We start from the raw sequence: 24,854 nt of genomic DNA on the forward strand, positions 1-24,854 counted from the left end.
CCTTTATATTTATACTGACAATTGCATCTACACCAGGAGTTGTACTAGTACAAGTATTTCAGTAGAAAGATCACATCCCTAAGTGATATCAATGGTACAAAAACTGTAGACAAAAAAGGCCACAGTGGCAACTAGTTATTATTTATTATGTGTATTATTGTAGCTCTTACAAGTTTCATTCATGGACCAGGACGCCATTATACTAGGCCCTGAACAAACAAAGAATTAAAAGACAGTTCCCGACCCCAAAGAACACTAAAAGCCTGAGCTAATTAAAAATTATGTCCAGTAAACCTGATTCCTGAGTGCTTAAACATCCACTTCTTACTAGCTGTTCAATTTTACTCAGTTTGGGTGATTAAGATGAGTGGTCAGTTTCACTTTACTTGTGAACCCGCAATTTCTAGTCATTTCTCCCCTTTGAATCTCAATGGCCCTTCAGGGAATGTTGCAAGACCCACCACCTCCTATGGGCTTTTGGTGTTGAGGATTCTGATGAAGGTTGGTGTTTGTGGATATTAATTCAGGTTTGATTTAATCTCTGGTTAATATATTTTCTAGTTTAAAGGTAAGGAGGATCTGCTTGGTGAACCTTTTTAGGCAACTTTATTTTAATTTTATGGTAAAGGCGCATTGGCCTTAGGATATCTGTTTTCTGGGAATTATAAATCAAGGCTATTTTGCTTTCATGTTTTTATGCACTAGCACAATACAGCGTTAGGACTGCACACAACACAGGGAATCCTGGTTTATAAGCCTTTTGACTTAAGTTTTGTAAATGCTTATTTATCAATATTGGGGGAAATCTGTGGCAAATCTGACCTCACAGCAACCCCATAAGGCAAGCCAGTACTGCCATGCTAAATTTGTACAGTCATTTACCATAACAAACCAAACATTTGGATCTTGGCAGCAAACCAACAAATACTGTGTCTCTTTGATGGGGCGTTCACCCTACACTAACCCTGGAGAGGTTAATATAGGCAAGAGAGGCCAATTAGCCAGAGGCTGCATCTGGAGGGGAGCTATGATGCAAATGATGCAAGTGAGGCTTAATTAGGAATGAAGCTCACCTGGGCAGAAACAGTCACACCCCCTGATACAAGGGGAGAGAGTAGGAGCCTGTAATAGGCAGTGTAGGAAGCAGTCCAGGGAAGGAGCAGTAAGGGCGGGGAGAACAGAAACCCAAGTTTCTGGGTGGAGGGTTCCTGTATTGGAACTGGTGTAGAGGGTGGGCCTGGGTTCCTCTACAATCTACTGAGGAGTGGCATGCTGGGGCAGCCTATCTGGGGACTTCCACATACAAAGTCTTGGAAGAAGACTTTGATAATACCCTGGAAGGGAGGGGAACTTCAGTGTGACTTGCCTAGAAGGCTAAGCCACAAAGAGGAAAGCGCTGCACCTTCGGGAGCATGAGACACACCATTGGAGCAAGTGAGTGGAACGACAAGCTGAATAACTGCAGGAAGGGGAGTCGGACCATGCAGCAAGCTAATCCCCATATGGGCCACTAGGAGGCACCAGAGCAGCAAGTGAGTGCCCCTGTTACAGTCTCCCACAAGCCTACTATGCAATAAGCCATGAAGAAGTATCCTTAGCTCTCCCACCAACAAAAAGCTTCCACCCCCAACGAGTGGCAGTAGCTTTGTGGGCAGAAGAGCGCTCCTACCGACAAAGCACTATTCACTCCGGCACTTTTCGTCAACAAAACTTTTGTCCTGGGGGAGAGCGTGGAGGGTGGAAAGAGATGTTAACATCTCTGAACGACAAAACCGTTCAGTTGACAAATCCTAAGTCGCTAAATTTTAGAGAGACACTGGGAAGCAGCTCCTCAGTTGGTGTAAACTCTCATAGCCCCATTAACTTCAATGGAGCTATGACGATTTATACTAGCTGAGGATCTCCAGTCTAAGGAGGCACTTTTAATCCACAGTTTCCTGCTAGATGAGACAGCTGGGGAAGAGCCAACACAATTTAGTTGGTTTAATCACTGACCACATTTCTTAAGAACTTTACTTGTTTAGTTGATTTAACAGTAGAGATGCAGAACAAGCCCACAATCCCCATAGGAACAGGTTAGTTTGCATCTTTTTAATAAATTCTAGACAGGAGCACAAAAGGGACACTTCTCTATGCATACTATACATCATTCCAAATCATGGCCTTCCCTCCAAAAGGAATTCAGTCTACATTTTACTTTAGGAGACTTAAGCAATTCAACCTAGAGTTTTATCATCACTTCATACTTTTTAAGGAAAACTGTATTTATTTAGTGCAAAGCTCAGCCCATTTCAAGAACAAGGCCTCTGCCAGAGCTCATCAAGAATTATCCTCTTCCAAAGAAATCCAACAGGATTTTATTTGCTAGAACAAGAGTTCTTCACTGTTTAACTCATAAATGCATCAGGGTCAAGACATAAAATACCCACCTCACACTTGGTGCTTCAAAAAATTTCTCTCAAAAGAATTCCAGGTATTTCTAATTAATAAGAGCACCAATGTTTTACATTCATACAGCATAATTTAAAAAAAAATTCTCTTATGGAGCAAAACTCAATTACAAACCATTGGAGATTAAAGTGTCACAGCTCTAAGCAAGTTTCAGATGTATTCCCGAGTCAGTAGGTACGTCTGTGTTTACTTTAACATTTCATATTACAGAAAGTTACTTAGGAACATAATTTACTCATTTTTCTATTTGTAATGCTTCACAGCAGGCAAATCTTGTCCTTCAGCATATCAGATAAAGGGCAGCAGAGCATTAAAATAATTACCCAAACCTTCGTGTACTTCATATGTTCAATTAAACACGTCTTACAATAAGCACAACTTAATCAAATTATAGTGGTGCTATTCTGTTTAACCTGAGTTTGCTCCTAATTTCAGGACTCATTTTTAAGGAGCATACTATAGGGACTACTAACAATAAAGCAAAATTATTTCTTTCCACAATTGGTTTATTAAAAACACATTAAAATTGTCACCTAGTGAACTGCACATTCTAAAGGAAATCAGTTTTTTACCACGGAAACATGGTTTCCTTTATATGGAATCCCCCACAAGTAACACAATGTAGCTCCTGTTAGCAACAAACCAGAATTAGTAAATGAGCATACTTAACCTTGGACTTACAAGCACAGCCAAAAATGAACCCTAGGTAATGTAATCTAAGAGAAGTTTCACTTTGGAATTACCTAACTTTATGAATCTTGGAAATGCTAACGCTGCAAAATTGCTAAACTGACCAAAACTTACAAAGTATTCTAAAAACTCTTCCTACCAATGGGAAATAAAAATAAGATCAAGGGCACATCAGAAGAATCTTTCCATCGTGTAGTAAACACATTTTGTTAGGGTAGAATTCAATGTGATTTGAACTATTATAAATCTAGAGAACATGAAGATTTCATTTTTTCTACTCCACTGAACTTAAAGGATACACATCTGCCTCTAGCATGTTCATGAATTATGCAAGACGTTACCCTTTTTAGTTAATAACGGTAACCAATGGCACTCAGCTAAAACAATTTATTTATCCTTTTCCAGACTGGGACATATGCATTCTTGTCTTGCCAAGACAATGAAACGGATGCATGCCAAATCTATAACGTGAGAGAGAGCTATAAAAATGGAACACTATGTATTTTCATAAACAATGTTTTTTCAATAGCAGGATAGACACAATACACACCCTACTCATTCATATTAACAGATTAGATGCTTGATTAAAGGAGAGATATACCCTTTTGACTCAAACAAGGGATGGGTGAATCCAGATAAGATTAGAACCAATTTGCATGGATGGAAATCAGAGGTACATCTTCTAGTCTAAGTAACAGTGCTAAAGTAATAAACAATAACACAAAGACAGAAAATTCAGAGATAAGGCTGAAACACCATTTAACCAACCGGCTATGTAAATTCTTCAAAATATGGGTTATTTTATTTATAGGATTTTGTGACAGGAATAATACTTAGCACTTAATATTTTCAAAGCCACCCATGATGCAGATGGCAAAAGCAGACACTGGAGAGGCTAACTGACTTGCCCAAAGCCAACTAGGCATTTTTCGTAGTGTGCCGTATTGTTGCTAATACTGGTGCAGTTCCACCAGTTGCAGCCATAGAAAGAGCACTAGCTCAGTGATTCTCAACCAGGGGTATGTGTATCCTTGGGGGGGGGGGGGTATGCAGAGGTCTTCCAGAGGATACATCAACTCATCTAGATAGTTGCCTAGTTTTACAATAGGCTACATAAAAAGCACTAGCAAAGTCAGTACAAACAAATTTCATTCAATGTCTTGTTTATATTGCTCTATATACACCATACACCAAAATGTAAGTAGAATATTTATATTCCAATTGATTTATTTTATAATTATATGGTAAAAATGAGAAAGGACGCAATTTTTCAGTAATTCTGTGCTGTGACACTTTTGTATTGTTAGGTCTGATTTTGCAAGCAAGTACTTTTTAAGTGAGGTGAAACTTGGGGTATGCTAGACAAATCAGACTCCTGCAAGGGGTACAGTAGTCTGGAAAGGTTGAGAGCCTACGTAGACAAAGCACTGACAGCCATCAGGATTTTAACCACTGTGTTTTCTACACTTGCTCGGGGCTGCTGCAGCAGCTGGTTGATGGTGTGCATTAGTGCTTCTACTGTTGTTACCATGAGTGGTAGCAATGGTGGAAAATTTTGGGAAGACAAATCTATTGCAGACCCAGTCAATGACAGAGCCCAGATTACAACTCAATTGTGCCTGGTCCCTATATAGTCACTAACTCTCATCATCTCTACAGTACCTGCAAGGTTGCAATTAACAGTGGACAAGTCAAGGAAAGCATTAGCCTACACTTGTTATACTACATACAAAGACATGGCCCAAATCACTTTTATTTATTAATATTTAGCACTGTCCTCCTGGCCCTGGAAAACCTATCAGCTCCACTAAATGATGGCTGCAATTTTGAAAATATGTGGTGTGACTCAATCAACCAATCCAAGAAGTTTCTTTGCTACAGATCACACATGCATGCATCAACAGGGAGTGGGCATGTTATAGTAGAATTCACGCTCAACCTGAGCTGCTGGGCAACTGGGCATGTGTCTGACTGTTAGTCATTTCCTTGGGCTATCTGCCCTGTCTGTTCCCAGCTGTATGCATGCACACTGAGTGTCTGCCGCCTTGCAGAGCAACTTTCTTGCCCCTACACTGGCAGCAGCATGTGAAGTCTGAGGTAGCTCATACAGGAGAAACCACAGCCTCTGCTAGCTGCAGCCTGAAGGTCACTGGTGAGGGAGCTAATCAGGAGGCAGCCTCAATCCCTGCTGCTGCCTGCTTCTCCCCAGACCCCACAGGCTTCCCCCTCCAGCAGTCCCAGACGAAAGTCTAAAAACAAGTAATAAAATAAGTATTTCCAAATCACTTGTGAAATAGGACTAAATCATTACATTACTTCTTTAAAATCCCCTATATGCAAAAATGTAAATATAAAATGAAGCAAAAAGCAGCCATGTTGTCAACCTGATGGGTAAGGTCTGCAAGCAGAGAGACAGTTTTCCATGGCTCTTTTTTAAAGTAGTCTGTGTTTTGTTGATGCCCGGGGGGGATGGAGAAGGAGAAGGTGAAGGTGTTTCCAGTTGGTTTACTATAAAAAAAACCCCAAGAAAAGCTGTGAAATCTGCTGTTCCCTGGGTCACAGTATCATCGGTCTGCATTTTCTTGATTCATGATTCCACACTGGCAATTCCAATGCTTAAGTTCCACTATGTGATTAATGAAAGTTTCAGTACTCATCTAATGGCTGAAAAAAATATGTTTTTTTTTTCCATTAAACAATTGTTTGCATGGAAATATGCAGTAACAGAAAGCATTACAAATGCAAAAGATCAAGTGTGTTTTCAGAGAAACTAGCTTTTAATTTCCTGCCTTTTCACTTGAAATTCTCAGCCACATTCCATTAGCAGTTTGCGGGTGGAGGGTGGCTCTGCATTTACTGTAATATTTTAGTTATGATTAGCAGCTCAATGAACTGTAACTGGCTAATACAGAAAGAATAAGAGTTTCTGATGCAGGTCAGGGAATGGGCTACATGGATTTACGGTTATGTTGGTACATATTGTGATGTTTCCTTCCATATTCGTTATGAAAATATGCTTATAATATGGATCTGACATAACTGAGATATACTTTAGGTAAGATGGCTCTTGTAAGGTATCGTTGGAAAGGTTATGATTTACTGAATGTGATTATCCAATGTGTATGCCTGTATCATTTCTGCATCTGAAATTAGGAATATTAACTATGTATCTGTATTACAAATTTGTTACTTTGGGTGTCTCCCCAACCAGCCCTTCAGGTTCAACAATGGAAAAACCAGACAGGGCTAATGGGCCATTAGCAGAGACAATGGACTGTGAAAGAGCTTAATCTTCCTATGGACGCTCCAGACAGCTGAAAAGTAATGGCTGCCACACCCCTGCAGAGACATGGGTCTGACTCACCTGGTACTGGACCCACCCCTTGGAATGCCAGTATTCTTCCACTGGAAGACAAAGGGTTCCTGCCATACACAAGAGCTATATAAGGCAGGGGAGTGACATCATCATGGTTCTCCTCTGCCTCCCCACCCAAAGAGATACTGAAAAAACACCTGGAAGCAAGAACTGAACTGAGGGGAGACGGATTGAACCCAGGCTGGGAGGGTGTCCAGTCTGTGAGTGGAAATACCTGAAATCTCCAGATGCAGGCCAGAGCAGCTGCCTTTCTGTTATCTACCTGTGACAATATCTAGGGTGAGAAATTACATTTTGTAACCTGTTTCTTAAGTATATTGAGCTTAGCTTGCGTATTTCATTTTATTTGCTGAGTAATCTGCTTTGTTCTGTCTGTTATCTCTTACAGTCACTTAAAATTCACCTTTTGTAGTTAATAAATGTTTATAAACAAAAAATTTCTTGTTTATAATATAACAATTGTTATACAAATTGTGCAATTCACAATTCGGGGGAGGAGCGGGGGGTTAAGAGGTTGTGCATACCTTCCTCCACATTGAGGGAGGAGGCGGATTTCATAATATAGTTGGGTCTGCACCCCAAGAGAAGTGGACACCTCGGTGCTGGGAGCAAGTCCCTTAAGCTGAGCCTTCACACAACTGATCTCAGTGTCTGTTTTGTTCTGCAGTTTGGTGTGGCCCTCCCTGTGTGCGTGCTGGCAAAGGCTTAATAGAATTGCTTGGCTCAGCAAGACAGGTAAAAAGGGTACCCAGACTGGTATAACAGATAGGCTCAGTGGTATCTCAGCACATCGGGTGGCATCCTAAGGGGGGGGACAAACCATCACACATCTATTTCCAGTGAATTTTGTGTGTATGACTGGCACTGGATTGAAGGCCATGAAGATAAACTTTCTACCCATAGAAATAGCATGGTACAGGCAGCAAAAACTTCACTAATGCGTCTGATTGACAAAAGATTAACTCTCTAGGTTCAGATGTGTCTGTTCAGTCCTCTGCTTCTCTGCTAAGACTGACAATAAGGAGCTACAAATGCGATAGAAGATTTTGAGATATGGTTACCTGCTGTCAACAAAGAACAAATGAAGTCAACTCATTTCCACAGGATGCTGGACAGCCACCAGATAACTACTTTCACTCAAAATTCCAGGCCAGACAGAAAACAGCAACCTAGGGTGAATACCCTGTCCCCACTAAAGTCAACTGGAGTTTTGTAACTCACTTCCAATGGTGCCAAGATTTCACCCCTACAGATGAAAAACTCACTATCCCATTGTTAGTTCACAAGTCATCCAATCCCCTATACAATGTTAGAATTTAATTCCAAGTAGAATGTTTAGTGGCTAGTACGCCATGGCACAGATAACAAAAGGAAAAATAAATTATTATTATTAGCAATAGAGTTTAGAAACGCGTTAAACTAATGGATAATATTTATTTCATTTTACTCTTAAAATATAATATAGGATTGAATTTTATGGTCACCAAAACATTAAGTAATAACACCAGTGACTAGGTCATCTGCCGAGATTGAACCCAGGACCTCTGGGCTTAGAAACATGAGCCTCTTCTGTTTGTACTAAATAACCAAGTGCATTAGATAGAAATTTCTGAATGCAGTAGCAGACCCTATGTGGTCTAGCCATAGAAGAGGGACAAATGCCACTGTTATGTTTCGATTTCCCTCTTATGTTTGGTTCTATAACTTTGCTCATTATAAGCCTAGCATTGTAATCGCAACAGTATGCGCTAGCAGCCTTTCTTCTCATACACTTTTTGGACCACAAAAGTTGCCACTGGCACTTTAATTGATGCTAAATGCAACAATATGAAGCTCTTTAAACCTAAAATATAGTCTGCTGAGAAAGCACAAGCTGGACTCACTGCATAGATCAAACACTATACATAAAATGAGTAGGTACCATCTTTCAGATGAGACACGACTATCCTCTAACTAATAGTTTGCCGTCAAAAACTGTGCCTTTGATGAACTGCCAAACACAAAATGCTTACATATTTACAAAAGATACTGAGTGCCCAATGGCAACAATATTTCCCCACACATCATCACTAATACATTGTACAATCCTTTTCCTTTAGAAATAGCAGAAATCTTGCAGAAGGTGTTAATGTTTTAGTTCGTTATAGCAAGACTGTGGTGCACTGCAATGGTATGTTCTCAGTTTATGCCAAGATCCCAGGTATCTAAGTTAGCCACATTAAAATCAAAGAATGCTTTACTCAAATATGGGCCTCTGGCTAGAAACACTAGAGAACAGATGCTAAAAAAGAGAGTAGGAAAGCAGACTGTACACAATATTGACTTACAGCGTGGCTTTAAGGGGACCTTGGAAGAATTCTGCCAAGGTGACCTTGAAAAGAGGTAGCTGCTCTCTCAACCTCAAGGTGAATGACACATAAGGAGAAGGGCTGGAATCACAGGAAGCATGGATTATTTTGAATGACCACGGAAGGTGATTCTTTGCAAGTGGATTACAATTAAGTTTTCAACAATAATTTCAATTGATTAAATAAACTTATTTTTGTGGACAGAAGGAATCCATGTGGGCCATCTAGTGTTGTGCACAATCAATACGGAATAACAGTAAGCCCAGCTGTACATCAGGCTGTAATGCTAAAGGTCCTTCATAAGCCATAACAAAGCTAAAGCCGATAACATCCTCATAACCCAGATATGGAACTAATGTATTCATTTATGTACATATTATTTGTACTTTTATTTAATAATATATTTCATAAGATTTGCCCAAATGCACTGCCATCTGAAAGAGGGAGAAATACCAATAACCTAGCGCAGCAGCTGAAAAGCCAGTAAGAACTGTTCAAAACTGTTTCTTTTTAACAAGAAAACAGTTCATCGTATGTAGTGCTAAGTAAATAAGCAAATACAAAATGCAATAATAAATCAGCATATACTTTGTGACACTAGGGGGAATTCTAAGGTACCAGGAATGAAAAAAATTACTTTGGGAAGCTACCGTTGGTATAGTTATACAAGGGACCTTAAATTCATTTAATTTTTTCCTCTTTCTTTACTAGATCAAAATACAACAGCTTTTATTAATTATTATTATTATATTCTTTTGGTGACACTTCAGTCATTTATTTTTCCAATATCCTAAATTTACAGACTGTAAAAATCCATCAGCCTACTACAGTATTAGATGTGTAATCGTAATACTGTGTAAAACTGTTTAGGATCCTCAAATAAACCAGTGAGGTTTGTAAGAAATAACCCCATTTTATAGAGGGGGAACTGAGGCACAGAAGTAACTGGCCCAAGTCCACAGCAAAGCAGTTACACAGTTGAAAAGGAACCCAGATTTTCTGAAATCCGGTCCCCTGCTCTAACCAACAGACCACACACAGCTACCCTCTTAATTTATAGCATTCAACTAACAATCTACTCATCTAAGATGATTGCTAAGTAACTTTGTGCATATGGAGCAATATAGACAAACATACTTAAGCTTCATAAATATCTTTATGAATTACAGTCAAATGGTGCTAAATATTGTGTAAGTACTGTACAGATATCTAGACATCTACTGTACAGACATGTAGACATGTAGCTCAGTGATATTAGTCACTCTGAATACTATCGAATATGGAATTCCCTCACTGTTAAGAATAAAAAGATTATTGTGGTTCAGACGGTAAAATAAAGCACTTAAATGTCACTTTTCTCATGTGGCATTTCCCTGTCTGTTGTTACTATGCTGTATTAGACAACTAAGCAATATTTCTTTACCAGGTGAAAACCCACATTCACTCTGCAGTGATAGTTTATTGTAAGCAAGCACTGCTTGTTTAATGTATCAGTTGGCTGACCTCATTCTTAGAGATTACTCATCACAGCTTAAAGACATTAAACCATTTCAACATGTAGCTGTTAATCTTTTGGCACCAGAAGTCTGGTTTCCCCAGAGCAACAGCAGGCGCCAAGGAGTTAAATAGATTTTAATTAATGGTTTTCACTAGTCTATGCACAAACAATTATTATGCACTCAAGACACATGCCCTTGCCTGGGTTGACTGTTTGAAGGAAGCCCATATTCAGATGCCTGTGGGTTCTTTTTTCCACAACCCACACACATTGTATTAGAATTCTGACACCAGCCATCCATGCTGAAGAAAGCAAAGGAATTGGTTTTATTCAATAAGCCACATATGATTAGAACCTTAACCAAAACTTTATTGTAAAGTCAGGAAATTGAGAGGCAAGGTTTGCACACTAACCTTCACTCTGCCTCCTTGTGTGTGCACTCTACAATAATGTCTCATTTCATGATGACAACACTATTCAAAATAGTCTTCAGCAAATGAAGCATTATAATGAATGTTTTTATAATTGTAAATGGAATGGATACACTGTGTTCATGTTTTCAAAAGACTTTGTAATACACATCAGCAAGTAATAAGGAGAAAGTAACCATTCAGGTTGCTAAAGTAAGCTCAGCTCTTCATTTCCTTACTTCTGCAGTGAAAATTATTTCCATTTTAAGCTGTCTGGGGCAGGTAACTGATATTTGTCAACACAACTTATGCACTGTGCCTGCTGTATAAATAATAATAATGCCTCAACATTTATATTACACTAACCAATTGTTGCATTATGAAATGCATGTATGACTCTATTATTACTTTTGCAACAGAACCACTGAAAAATTGTTAGAAATTGTGTATAAGAGATCATGCAGGCCGTCTTCCTATCAGTGCAGTCTTTTGCCCATCTTAAATTTAAACACTCCTTGCAATGGGCTTCCATCACTTTACCTGGAAGACTATTCCACAGTCTCTAGGGGTTCTCACAAAAAATTTTTGGTGGCCGCTCTGACAATTTTTCCTAAAATACTTAATTTACTTTAGGAAAAACAACTAAATATGCACATATCCAAATCATTGTAATTTATTTATGTAGGGGTTTTTGCAAACTCAATAATAAAAATGATGTACAGTTGTCTCTATTCTTTACTGGACCTAAACAGAATAGAAACAAAATAAGGTGCTTTGCACATTTTTGTCTATTTTTTTTTATTTTATTTTAGACTGCTTTTTTCTTAAGACTTGCTAGCTAGTAAGGCTGCTGCTATGAAAAATTATATATGTATATTTGTATGTATCACTTTTCACAGCAGACTTATTAGCTAGCTGGAAGGCAGTGAAAAGTGATATTAACAAACATACAAATATCATTTTTCACAGCAGACATACACAGCCCCGGAAAGCCAGGGGACAAATTAAGCCATGGATGGAGAGGTGGGTAGGGAGGCAATGGGCCCAGGGCTGGAGCTCGAAGCCACTGCGGGATGGAGCCTGAAGCCCTGCGGCTGCAGTCTAGCACCTGCCACCCCAGGGCTGAAGCCAGAAGCCCGAGCCCCACCACCCCTGGGAAATTCATACCAGCTGCCTGCTCCTCTGGCATTTGTGGCTGCAGAGGAGGGCAGGGCCCAAATCCCTGCGGGCAACGCTAAGGGAGGAGTCACTGTTTTCCCCCTCTCCCCCCATCACTGCCCAGGAGGCTGTGGCCGCAAAAAAAGCCTCTGGTGGCCGCATTTGAGAAACATACTCTAACTGCCTTGCATAATGACAGGTTTCAGAGTAGCAGCCATGTTAGTCTGTATCCGCAAAAAGAACAGGAGTACTTGTGGCACCTTAGAGACTAACAAATGTATTAGAGCATAAGCTTTCCTGGGCTACAGCCCACTTCTTCGGTTTCACTGTGAGGAAGCTGTTCCTAATTTTCAGCTTAAATTCACTTTTCTGTATTTTTCTTGTTGAGTCAGACTTTTTTTTTTTTTTTTTTAAACGGAGTACAACTATTATCCATGAGTGAATTTTACCTGCATCATTTATTAATGGTTCTACTGTATCCATAGTGCTGCTCTTTCCACTTGATATATTAGTAAAAGCCCTTTATTTGCTTTGGCTGTAGTTTATGAAATTTTGTCTTTTACATATAAAATTGTACATTCCTTTAAAAAAAATAAAAAAAGATGAAAAATACAATACACCGGCAGTGAGGAGGAATTTCAGATACAACTGCAGGAAGAGATTCCAGCAGCTGTGGTCTGAAGGACACATCAGAGTATCTATCCCTAGAGGCTTTCCTTCCAAGTTCTGACAAGAATTATTTCTATTTAGCTTGTAATCTTGACAGAGATCATAGCACATCAGCATGGGCAGAGGGGGACTAAGGTTTTGTTGGTGCATTCTTTAAAACACTAGGGAGCACAATCATCAACAGTGGGAATCAAACCCAGGTGTCTTATATAAAAGTCCAAAGCATTGTTACTAAGCCAGCAGACATCCTGCAGGCCACTAGAAATTAGAAATAATGGATCTGAACATTAAGGATAGATCCCTTACAGAACAACATTTTTGCTTCATCTTAGTAATATCAAAGAGGATCAAATACACAATTCTCACAAATATTTAAGGAAAAAGATCTCTAGATGTTAGTGAACTCAATGAGTGGCCGGTTTAAGAAAACCGAATGCTTTCAAATTCCTCCAAATTATTGAACATGCAATTTCCTGAGCAACTATAAAATCATTTTTTCCTACCATGGAAGCACAATATACAGAGCTGATCCTAGGTATATTTGCAAATGACTTTTTGTTTCTCACCATCTCTCTGTACTCAACAAGGCAGATGATATTTCTCCCGGATTCCCCTATTTTCCACCCATCCCTCCTCTCCCCCTTTACTAGGCTTGGAACCTCGTCCTCTGATGAGGCAGGTCTTATACTTTGGGGCTGGGCTCTTGTAGCACAAATATGGATGATGCTGTCTTCTGATCAGATGGCTTTCATCTCCAATGGGAGCAGAGGTAGGCCCATGCTGAGTGCTTTTGAAAATCCCACTAGACACACTTTCAGGCTCTCCTCAGGTTCAAAGTTTCTCCAACTGTTTTTTCCATGGCTGATGAACACCTCAGTATATAGCATAATTACTTTACTATTTCAAATTTTGAAGTGACGTTTGGACTTGAAGCTGAACTGGGTGCTATAGTAAAAATAAAAAACGTTTTTCAACAAATTCACATCTATAGAGCATTGCTTGTTTCCACGACAATATTCAATACCTACCATATGAGCCTGGCATTCTCTCCTCATAAGTAAAATGAAGTTGCAGTTCCTCTTCTGACATCTGACATATGAACACTTTTAACAAACAGCAAATAATGAACAATGCATTGTGGGCCTGCCAAATAAAAAGATGGCTAGAAGGGAAACAGAAAAGTAAACAAGAGTCAATAATGTTTTACTTATTAATGTTCAGCAATAGTCATGACTAGGTATGTGTAACAGTGAATGGAAAGGTTCCTGTAGCCCATATGAGGCAAAGGCAAGTCTCAAGTGACTAAAATGTGGACATTCAATAGCAAGGAAAATTTATTTAAACATAAACGTTTCTTTTCAAGAAGACGCAGCCTTCTTGCTACATATAGTTTAGTACTATTATTAAAAGCATCACAGTTACCATTAAGTGCCATTCTCTTCAGGAAATTGACTAGCTAGCCTATTATCTTTTTTAATCTCTACACCCCAGAAGTCCCCAATCTGTGGAGCACCCCTAGGTGGGCATGGAGGAATGTTCAGGAGAGCGTGGTTGGGGCCCCAGCCTCAGTCCCCGGCACCTATGCTTGGGGCACCGGCTGCTGGCTCAACCCCTGGCTGAGGTTCCGCTCCCAGCCTCAGCCTCATCCCCCTTATCCCTGTCCGTGTCCCCCATTCCCACAGCTGTGGACCCACTCCTGGCCCAGCTGGACAGGGGAAGGGTGTGGCGAGGTAAAGTTTGGGGACCCACTGCTACGTACTATAGGGCAGTCTCAAATGGATTGAGACCTTTTTAAATCTCACTCTTTCTGCATGGAAATTTATCCCCAATCTTATCCCTTTACGTGCACAAATATTACTCAGATGACACTTGAGGTGGAAGACGTTCAGTGACTTTCAGGAGCAACAGCAGTAAGTCCAGTTACTCTTCACAACTTTGTCCCCAGATTTCTAGGCATGAAGGCAATCCAGCAGGGAACTGTATTATGTCCCTCTGGGTCCCTACGTGCAGGCTCAGGGGGATCCAGTCAACAGCAACATATGCAGCTCCTGCTGAAGCCACCCTGTCTAGGGGCTGAGGGGCCAACACAGCAGCAGCCAAAAGGATGACTTCTTTCCTCTGGATGCAAGAGATTCTCTCTCAATGGATCGCTAGATCAGAAGAGGAGTTGGCCTCAAAATGTCTGCAAACTCCTCCTTCCCCTGCCAGGAAAGAAATTTCCAGGGAAAAACAATCTTTGGAAAGTTTCCTGGAAAACTATACTTCTGAAAGTATAACTTCTTGAAGTTTTCATCCCCCACCGGGAGGGAAGAGGGTTAGAAAGGCAATCTGATCATACAATTTGAAAGCAGTGGAATTTTAGATCATTTTTTATTCTGGCCTGGTCAGAGTTTCAAGTATTCTAGAAATAATGCACTGATTTTAAAATAAATTTAGATTAGCTAAAAAGCTTTATCAGATGGCTTATAATAGGCCTTAAAAAGCATCTTAGTTGAAAAATAAATGTTTAATTTGCAAAATAAACAGCCAGTAGCATGGCATGAGAGCCACTGCTACTACGGGTTAAGGAAAACAAAATCGCTAGCACATCAATTGTTCTCTTAAATGTTATTTATGCTCCAAGGAATTTTGAGTCACAGACTATAAATCTAGCAAAGGAGTATTTGCCCAGCATTTTTATTGTCTGTCATGCCCACCCACAGAAAGAAATGGGATAGTAGTGCCTAGGACCGCAGAGTGGAAAGGGCAGAGATTAATCCAAAGTTACATAAACGTATGTTTGTTGCAACGTTTAGACCCACTCACACAAGTAAAGCAAATGGAAAATTTCTGTTCTTCTGTAATGGCACAACTTTACATATTATGCTCCAATCCCAGTGCTTGAAATACACAAGATACTTGTTCCTCTGAAATTACGGTAGTTTCTCTTTTAAAAACAAAAATAAACTTTAAGAGAACCTGAATTTTCACCTTGCCGATTCAGGTATTTATGGAGCAGCCATCATTGCATTACCCAAGAGCTATCAACAAAATGAACATTTAAAACATAAAAGGGAACGCCTGGCATTTCACTGCCAACTTACTTTTGACATTCCGCTGAAATTTTTAACTCTTTGGTTCTGGAAAGGAAGACTTTAATCAATGCCCCAAGATTTCCTGTTCGAGGATTGTTCTCAACTAGATGAGGGATTGAAAAGATTAGAGTACATTTGTAATTTAAATTATGATAATTAATTCAAACACAGGATATATAGAGCGGGAATTACTCTCCATTGCACATTTTATGTATTTTTTTAAATAAACACACACACACACACAGGCTACTTTTTTATAGGTTTTTTTTTTAAACAGTCTATAGTTAAAGATGGCTCCTGTCCATGTTTCTGCTATTGCAAGATTGTTCACTACACTACAATTTTCCAACCTAAATTTAAAACATTCCGAACAATGGAGCCACACCATTTCTTTCAGGAGACTATTTCACAACTCAATAGATCTCACTATCAGGAAAGTGTGCCTGACTGTGACAATAATATCATTTCATTCCTCACTCTTCTACCATCCCTGGTTCCTCCCTGCATAATCTCTATCAGCATTGCTACCCTTTCAATATTTTAGAAGTTTCTATATTGTAATGAACAGAGTTAACATTGCAAGTTAAAACTTAAAACATCCAGGGAATCAAATTATCATTCAGAATGAGAAGCAGGATATGCACTCATCTTCTAATTCAAGTGTCAACTCCACATGACAGGTGTCACATACTATACTCATATCTGCCCACTGATACTCTATATGTCGCCCACTGATATTCTACTTCTAAAGGGGCAATGCTTTAAAAATCATTATTTAAAAGAAGTCTGTTCAATTATTAAAGTAACTGTGCCCAAGTCACTTCCTTCTGTTGGTGACACACAGAATAATGTGACAATGTTACATTTAAGCAGCACAAATTAGTAGAATGTGTTTTCATCTTCTACTTGGGAGACAAATATGATTTTAAAAATCTCATTACTGAAACGCAGATGAGTGAAATTAAATAAATACAGACACAGAAGTTTACATGAACAGTGATTTATCAGAAAAGTTGACAACAAACACAGAAATATGTGAAGACATCAAAATAATCTCTCTCACCTAAAGACTTGCAGATTGAGATGGTGGCTTCTTCCAACAGCTTTAACTCAGCACTGAAGATGAAGAAAGGAAGCATTTAGTTATATGAGCAATAACAATCCCTGAGCCTATAGAGGCCTGCCGCTTGTAGAATACAATTACTGCATTTAAATACATTTGTTATAGGGCAGTACTGCAATTCCTATGACCTTTAATTTTAGTTACTCCATTTACCTCACTCACATAGATTGCGCTCGTTATTTGAAGCAGTGTGGCCATACAATGGACAATTAACATTCATCTCACTCTGTCAAACAATTCATATTTAAAGTGGGCAGATCATTTCTATGTCATAAACTTCACTCATCCCATGCTTGTTTTGGAATAAGCCCCTATAAATAAACATAGGTCCACAGTTTCAATTTGTAGAAAAAGTTGGCTTTTGTACTAGGAATATCATTGCATCATGCGTGGATATAAAAGGAAGAATGTAACCCTTTTCTAAAACTGAAAATGCCTCCATAAGCAAACAGATTTAATTTCAAACTTAATACTATAACCCAGTTTCAATAATTATTGCATGTGGTTACAACAGATGCAATTGTAAATCATGTATATGCCAAGAGGATAGGATTTTTACAAATTCACTAACTGCCAGATGATATATCTATATCAAAACATCTACTTACAAAGATTTTATAATGAAAAGGGGGGATGGGGAGGAAGAGGGAAGGGAATCAAACAACCTTAAAATAATCCCAACTATGTGAAACCTATAAAATACACATACACCACTAGAAGTGCTAAGTATGTAGGCCTGAAAAGCATTGTACAAATTAACTAATCCTTGTGAAGTAAATCAAGTATTTGCATTTTAGACAGGAAAAACAAAAACAGTAGTAGGCATCTTGCCCAAGGCCACGTTAAATGGGACACCTCCATACTGCTTCTATATTAGATATTTAAGGATCTTATCTCCTGCCAATATGTACCAAGGAAAGACAAGATTCCTTAACAACAGAATGTAAATTTCCCCTTTTCCAATTTAGTGTTATTAACCTGACAAACTCCATTGAAAAGAACAGATTTAAAATTTGTTATTAAAGCTAATGTTAAAATTATATAATACACAGGTTAAGGAAAGAGTGTTTATACATCTGGGTATAATGCTTACATTATCCCAAAATATAAATTTTGGTTTAAAAGTCATAAAATACATATAGTACATAATCTGCAATAACCCAAATTAAGGTTAATAAATTTAATGATACAGTTTAGATATTAGCATCCAAATATTCAGGTACATCACTCATAAAAGGTTATACTGAGAGTAGCTTGTGGAAAAGAAGTATAGCAATGAGTGTAGATTGTCCCTCAGTAATTGAGCATTTAGGATAGGTTGTCGCTCAGTAAACACAATCCATCACAGAAGTATTTCACTATATATACAAAGCCAATAAGGTTTTTTGGGTTGGGAAATGTCTTTTACACTTCCAAGTCCAGTTTGTTTGTTTTAAGAAACCTGGCACAAAGTAACATGCTATGATCAGTAGAAAAGCTGGAGTCTATTAAACTTCCATTTTCAAAACCCCCGGCCTAGGATAACTTGCAGTTCAATGAGTTTTCAGGTAACTGCCTATTATCCCATCAAAAAGAGCTAGACACCTTTTTACCAAGTGCAACTATGAAATGGGATTTTGTTTTTCAATTTGTCACCTTCTGAATACATATAAGGTAAATATCACAGCATGAAATTTCACTAAGCACCACGAGATGTTTAGAGGCGGAGCAGAGTCTAGCAAGTAAAGAGGACAGTTAAGAGACTAGATTTCTGCTCCTTGCTCGGTCACCAGCTCACTCAGATATCCTTGGGCAAGACACTTATCCTCTCAAGGCCAAATTCATTGCTGGTGTAAACAATTCTAGTGATTTGAAGCGGTCATCTATAAAATGGGCATAGCAATACAGGAGCGAGCATTGTGGTCAGTCTTTCAGAATGAAAATGACAGTGGCACAAACATCCTAAATGGATTTGGGCCAGGGGGAGGATATCATATTAGCTCAAAGCTGAGAAAAATCTAGAGGGCTTTTGTTTACTTTACCATAGAGGGGTTGAATAGAAAACTATGCTTTTTCATTCTCTTACATTTCTGCCTCTTCTAAGCTTCATCTGTCTTGATGCATCTTTTCATTCTCTCTCCACAGCCCCAAAGGCTTCCACGCACTAATTTCTTCCTACTGCACTATTATCTCTCAGTTCCAGGACACACCCTCACCTAGTTCTCTCACCTCCGCAGAGTCTCTCAATTTTGTTCATTTTTTCTCTTGTGCATTTCCCATACATCTTTGCTCTGCTGGTATAGAAGGTAAGCCTCCCTCTACTTATCTGAAGCACAGGTTACCAAAGGGATGTGGAGGGTGAGCAGATCCCAATATCACCTGCCAATGCAGGTGTGTTAGTAGGCCTGGGAAAAGTGAGGATTCAATCCTTAGTGTTTGCAAAATGCTTTGAGGTCCCTGGACAGAAAATGTTATGGAAGTGGAAAGTATTTATGTTTAAAAGTCTTTACAATGGGAAATTAGGGGAAAGACCAACTTTTAGTGGTTTCAGGAATCACCAAGCATTAACTAATCTAGTTGCCAGTCTCTTTTGCAGTCAGAGGCAACCAAAGACAGGAGTGCACTTTCTCTCTGGCAGAAAGTGACTCAAGAGCCTTCTTAAAAGCTCAAATCTCCTCTACTTGTGAGATATTTTGCCCAAGATGTTTTTGTACATTCCCAGTTTGCATGCTCATATAGTAATTATATATCATCCCACATGTTCTCAATAGAATTCCTCCCTGTAAAACCAAGAGAGGTGCATCCAGAAGCCCAAACCTCTCCAGTGGGTTAAAATATGAAACAGATTAGTTCCTGGGAGGTCTGGCTCTCCCACTCACCCTCAAATCAAGCAAAAGAACTATAGAAAAATAGGATTTAATGGATTAGCCAAACCAATCATCATACTCCAAGGAGACCTCCAAATTGCGATTCCATAGGAACTGCTATACTGCATCAGATCCACAATCCATCTAGTCCAGTACTTTGTCTCTGACAGTGGCCAGAAGCAGACACTTCATAGGAAAATGCAACAACCCTTTTCAATGGAAAGATTTGAGATAGTTTGCCCCCATGAAAGTTTAATCTTAATCCCTAAGGGTTAGATTTTGTCTTAAACCCTGAAATATGAGGTCTTAAATCCCTTACAAATAGTCTTATTTCACCCATTAACTATAACAACTCTGGATATATTCTGGTTATCCATATAAACATCCAATCTTACTGAATTCTTGGTCTCAATGACATCTTGTGGTAATGAGTTCCACAGTCTAAATATATGTTGACTGAAAGAGTACTTCCTTTCATCTACAAGTTGACGAAGTAAGAACCATATCTGCAGAAACCTTGGGCCCACATGCTTCTGTGGTGAGCGTCCAGTTCCACAGCTGGGTTGTGTGCAATGACAAAAATGAAGCCTGGAGAAATCTATATCACCCAAAAACATCCCCAAACTTCACTTCACTAAGTGCCATAGCATTTAATATGGAAGTATATTTGTGGGAGTAGGAGAGAAAAATGGGAGGCCAGTGGGCAGGAAAGATCCATAGATTGTAAGGTCAGAAGGGGCCATTGTGATGATCTAGTCTGACCTTCTGTATAGCACAGATCACAGAACAGTTCCAAAACAATTCCTAGAGAATATCTTTCAGAAAGACATCCAATTTTGATTTAAAATGGTCAGTGATGGAGACTCCACCACGACCCTTGGCAAATTTTCCCCATGGTTAATTACTCTCGCCATTAAAAATTTATGCCTAGCTTCAATTTCCAGCCATTGGATCATGTTATACTTTTCTCTGCTAGACTGATAAGCCTATTACACATTTATTCCCCATGTAGATACTTATGGACTGTAATCGAGTTACCTTTTAACCTTCTCTTTGTTAAGCTAAATAGATCGAGTTCTTTGAGTCTATCACTATAAAGCATGTTGTGTAATCCTTTAATCATTCTCCTGGCTCTTCTCTGAACTGCTTCTGATGTATCAACATCCTTCTTGAAGTGTGACACCAGAACTGGACACAGTATTCCAGCAATGGACACATTAGTGCCAAGCACAGAGGTAAAATAACCTTTCAATTCCTACTCGAGATTCCTCTTCATATGAATCCCAGGGTTGCATTAGTTCTATTGGCCACAGTGTCACTCAGAGCTCATGTTCAGAGGATTATACAGCACCGCCCCCAAATCTTTTTCAGTCACTGCTTCCCAGAATAGAGTCCCCCATCTTATAAGCATAGTCTACATTCTTTGTTCCTAGATGTATAGATTTACATTTACAGGGCAATCACAAGCAGAAATCCACTCTGTGATGCTTCCCGGGGTACCCAAGGTTGTGAGGCATCTTGCTACCACCTGCTTTTAACATGAGGAAGCCTTGTCTGTGCCTGCCATGGGTCAGATCCCCAACTCCTCTGGCCACAGAATATTCCTGAGATATGTCACTTTCTGGTGACCTACCTTAACTTCAAAACCTTAAGAACATAATTTCCCATATAGATACATCACACCTTAAATATTATCCATCCATACATTTTGCAATGACTATGATGACCAGTGGGCTACTGGCTCTCAGAGATCACACTGCCACCCTTCCGTGAATTATTACGCATATATCTGACCCAGGAGATCCCTATAAAACCATATGCACCCACTGTGCCCTCTGCCCGCTGGCAGCTCGTGGTGTTTGCGTCACACACTCCTAGCTAGTAAACATTCATGTACACCTAAGGATAAGCCAAACCCGTCTATATCCATCAACTTCAAAAATCACTTCAGCGATTCCTAGTGAAGCCTCTTACATCCTGAAGAGCTCTTCCATGTTCTAAATGGATATTTACTCTCACTTCCATGTCTCCTCCATCTGCACACACCTACTAGCTGCACACACTCTTCCTGACAAGATTAAGGTCTCAAATTGCACGACACTCAAGGCTACATTCACATCAAAGGCATTTCTGCTGCCCACAGGTGTTTCTGCCTTCTTGGAGGCTCAGCTGCCAGTGTGGCTTGGACTGGATGAAAAAGGAAGCTCAGCTTCCAAACAGGGGTTTTCCTTAGTCTGTGGGCACTCATTGGGAAATGTTTTAGTGGTCCAAAACCCAGGATGTCAAAGAAGGCATCTACAGTCTCTGTGCAGAGGCAGTTAATTCAGAGTCTGAACTGTAGAAATGACAACCGTTTCAAGCAGCATTTTTCTAGCAGTTCTCAGAATACAAATACAGTCAAGCCAGTTTAATGTCTGAAGAAGAGAAATGCTACTTAACATATAATAAGTACTTCCAGCACTCTTCATCTACATCTCAAAGCACTTCAAAGGTGAGTGAATATCACTGTCACCAATTTACAGATGGGGAAACTGAGGCTCAGTGAAGTCAAGGATGGTGTCCAAGTTCACCGCAAATCTGTGGCAGAGTCTCTGTCCTAGTACCCCTAGTATACAGCCTTCATACGCATTAAGTCTTACCATACTCAATTTGCTAAGTCATTCCCCATCTTTACTAAATATTAGCCAGTGTTTTCCAATAAGCAATCTGACAGACAAAATCAAAATAATTAAAGATGCTTAGACCAGGCTGCTAGATCCCTGCACGGATACAAAATTTATATCCATGGATTCAGATATCCGAGAAGCTGCAGGGCTCTAGTAACAACGAGTGAAACCAGCAGGGCCATGGTTTGCGACCAGGCCAGGAACCACAGCGGTGAAAGCAGCATGTCAGGTCGCCGGTTGCAGGAGCCAGCGCCCAGCACGGGCAGCTCCTCCGGCGTGGCTGCGAATATAAATTTTGTATGGGAGCCAATGAATAGGGTATTGGTAGAATCATCAGTCAAAGGAGTTATTAAAAAGGTTTTCAGTAGTAAAGTCAGTGTTTATGCTCCACGACAGAGTAACTTCACCAGTGAGATGAGCCATCAAATTACATTTTTTTTTCTTTAAATCAGCAGATTATCCTGTGCACTGGACTATTTTGCAGCACAGTGAATTGACTGCATGCATGAGAGAGAAAGCAGTCATCTTTCACAGTGTTTAATACTCTGCCTCTACAATTTTAGTTTATGCTTGTTTGACTGCAGAGAAACGCACATTTGCATTGCTGCCTGCTTTATAGTAGCTTCTGTAGCTGAATTTCAGAAAGACTAAACTTACTTGCCAATACATATTTTTTGAAATGTTAAAATTTTATCTCTGAGGTGGTCTCTTATTTCAGCTCTAGAAACACAGCTGTAATTGAAGACAAATGGTATAAAAATGGGAAACAGAATCAACGCCTACAGACATTACAATTTACTGGGTCTGAATGAAACAGGGACTTCTCTCAATTTTCTATCTAAAAATCTGTCCAGCTGATTGCTTGTCATCAGGATGTATTCCTTCCTGACACTGACAGATTGGGAGAATGTTTATTGCACTCCAACTACACTTAGGGGGGAGGGGGGTCTCTTTGAACGCAGTATAATCTGAATCCAACAAAAAGGGAGGGGAGGAGTGTGGTGTTGTTTTTTAATAGGGGTGCTTAAAAAGACACCAAAGGCTCTTGTAACTCAGATTACCTGGTTAATTTAACTTTTTTAATTGCTCCAGGACTGAAACTTTCAATATGAAGGGACAATAATCTCATAACCGTACCTCTTGTATTTCCTAATTTCTGAATGTTTGTCTTTGCAACCATAACAACTTTTAACATCGCTTTTGTTCCCTAGTTATTTTGAAAAGCAAACTGAAAAAACCCAAACTACCACCATTCTGTAGACAGACTTCCTGCTTTGGTCAAAATAGTTAGACAGCATAGACTTCTCTAACTCTTTAGTCATTTTCCACTGAGAGTAAAATATAGAGTTAAAATCTTGAAAACCAGGCACACCCCATTCCCTCAAATTCAGACAAGAAAAAGAAACACATAGAATTGTATTTTGCCATTTTAAAATTTTACACTTTAGGTAAAAACATGCCTGCAAAAACTCAGCACAAGAGTTACAAGCACCCGGGGGGAAGGTTATAATGGAAGTGCCTCCACCACAAGTACAGCATTGCTACCATGCCCAAATATTGTAACACTATTCCTTTACGATTCAACATTATTATTAGGCCCCCAAGGATGCCTTATGAAGAGGGTGCAGTGTACACCTAAAAATCAGCCCATTTTTAGAAAGCTGAAGCTAAGCTTAACAGGAAATGCAAAGTAAACTGCCATGTAAACTGTAACAGTCAGCTAAACTCAAGCAGGGGGAAAAAATACATGCAAGAAGCGGAAAAAGTTGCCTGAATAATTTTTCTGTTATGAAGACAGAAGATAGACTATATTAACCACTTATGCAGAAAACGTCTCTGCATGTCATCAGCCAAGATTCATGAGGTGGCATGAGAGCAACAACACTAGCACTCGCTATTGGATTTACTTTGCACCACAGTCCCCCCGGAGATGCTGTTTAGTTAATGAATGAATATAAAGATGGAAACTTATCTTAAGCATGGATCCTTTCATTAATCCACAGAGTAGCAGTGTTAGACTTCTAACTGTTTTCCAATACTGATGAACAACGAGAGAATATTTTTCAAGGAGTAAAGTTCATTTAGTGGATTGATCACAGACCGCAGTTCAAGAATTCCAATCCCCCTACCCTGCCAAAAAAATCTCCCCATAAAATAATGGCAGCCTTATTGTCAGGTAGGACTTTTTTCAAAAGTATTTATGATTTGAGGTATAAGATTCAATATATGCTTAAAGTCATGTAGTTCAGAAGATTACTCACCCATACATGAGAACAAATTTGAGAAGTAACCTATGAACCAGAATCACAAAAGGAGTTGCAATATACACTCTACCTACCTAGCAAGTGTGTTTGAAGCAATAATTCATCCCAGGAAGATGTGTCTTATACACACACAGAAGAATAATCAAAGAGCCCTCAACTTTATCAGGTAAACTTTTGAGAGACCCTCTACGTTTGTCACAGAACGAAAGGAACCTAAGCTAGACTCCACCATCACTTTTCACAAAGCGATCACTCTATATCTGACCTATTAGTCCTCATCC

The 24,854-nt window shown here is 39.4% G+C and overlaps 1 protein-coding gene across 15 annotated transcripts in view; it reads right to left on the reverse strand.

Moving 5' to 3' along the window:
- Positions 1–24,854, reverse strand: part of DYM (dymeclin) — a 358,470-nt gene that overhangs the window by 293,342 nt on the left and 40,274 nt on the right. For all 15 annotated transcript variants that reach the window (XM_065598719.1, XM_065598718.1, XM_065598720.1 and 12 more), the window contains 3 exons: positions 16,738–16,790; positions 15,684–15,777; positions 13,629–13,762 (listed from right to left, as the gene is read on the reverse strand). In XM_065598719.1, coding sequence (XP_065454791.1) covers positions 13,629–13,762; positions 15,684–15,777; positions 16,738–16,790 — 281 coding nt within the window. The remainder of the gene's footprint in view (positions 1–13,628; positions 13,763–15,683; positions 15,778–16,737; positions 16,791–24,854) is intronic.

The sequence above is a fragment of the Chrysemys picta genome, chromosome 6 (assembly GCF_011386835.1).
Source record: "Chrysemys picta bellii isolate R12L10 chromosome 6, ASM1138683v2, whole genome shotgun sequence".
Lineage (NCBI taxonomy): Eukaryota > Metazoa > Chordata > Testudines > Emydidae > Chrysemys > Chrysemys picta.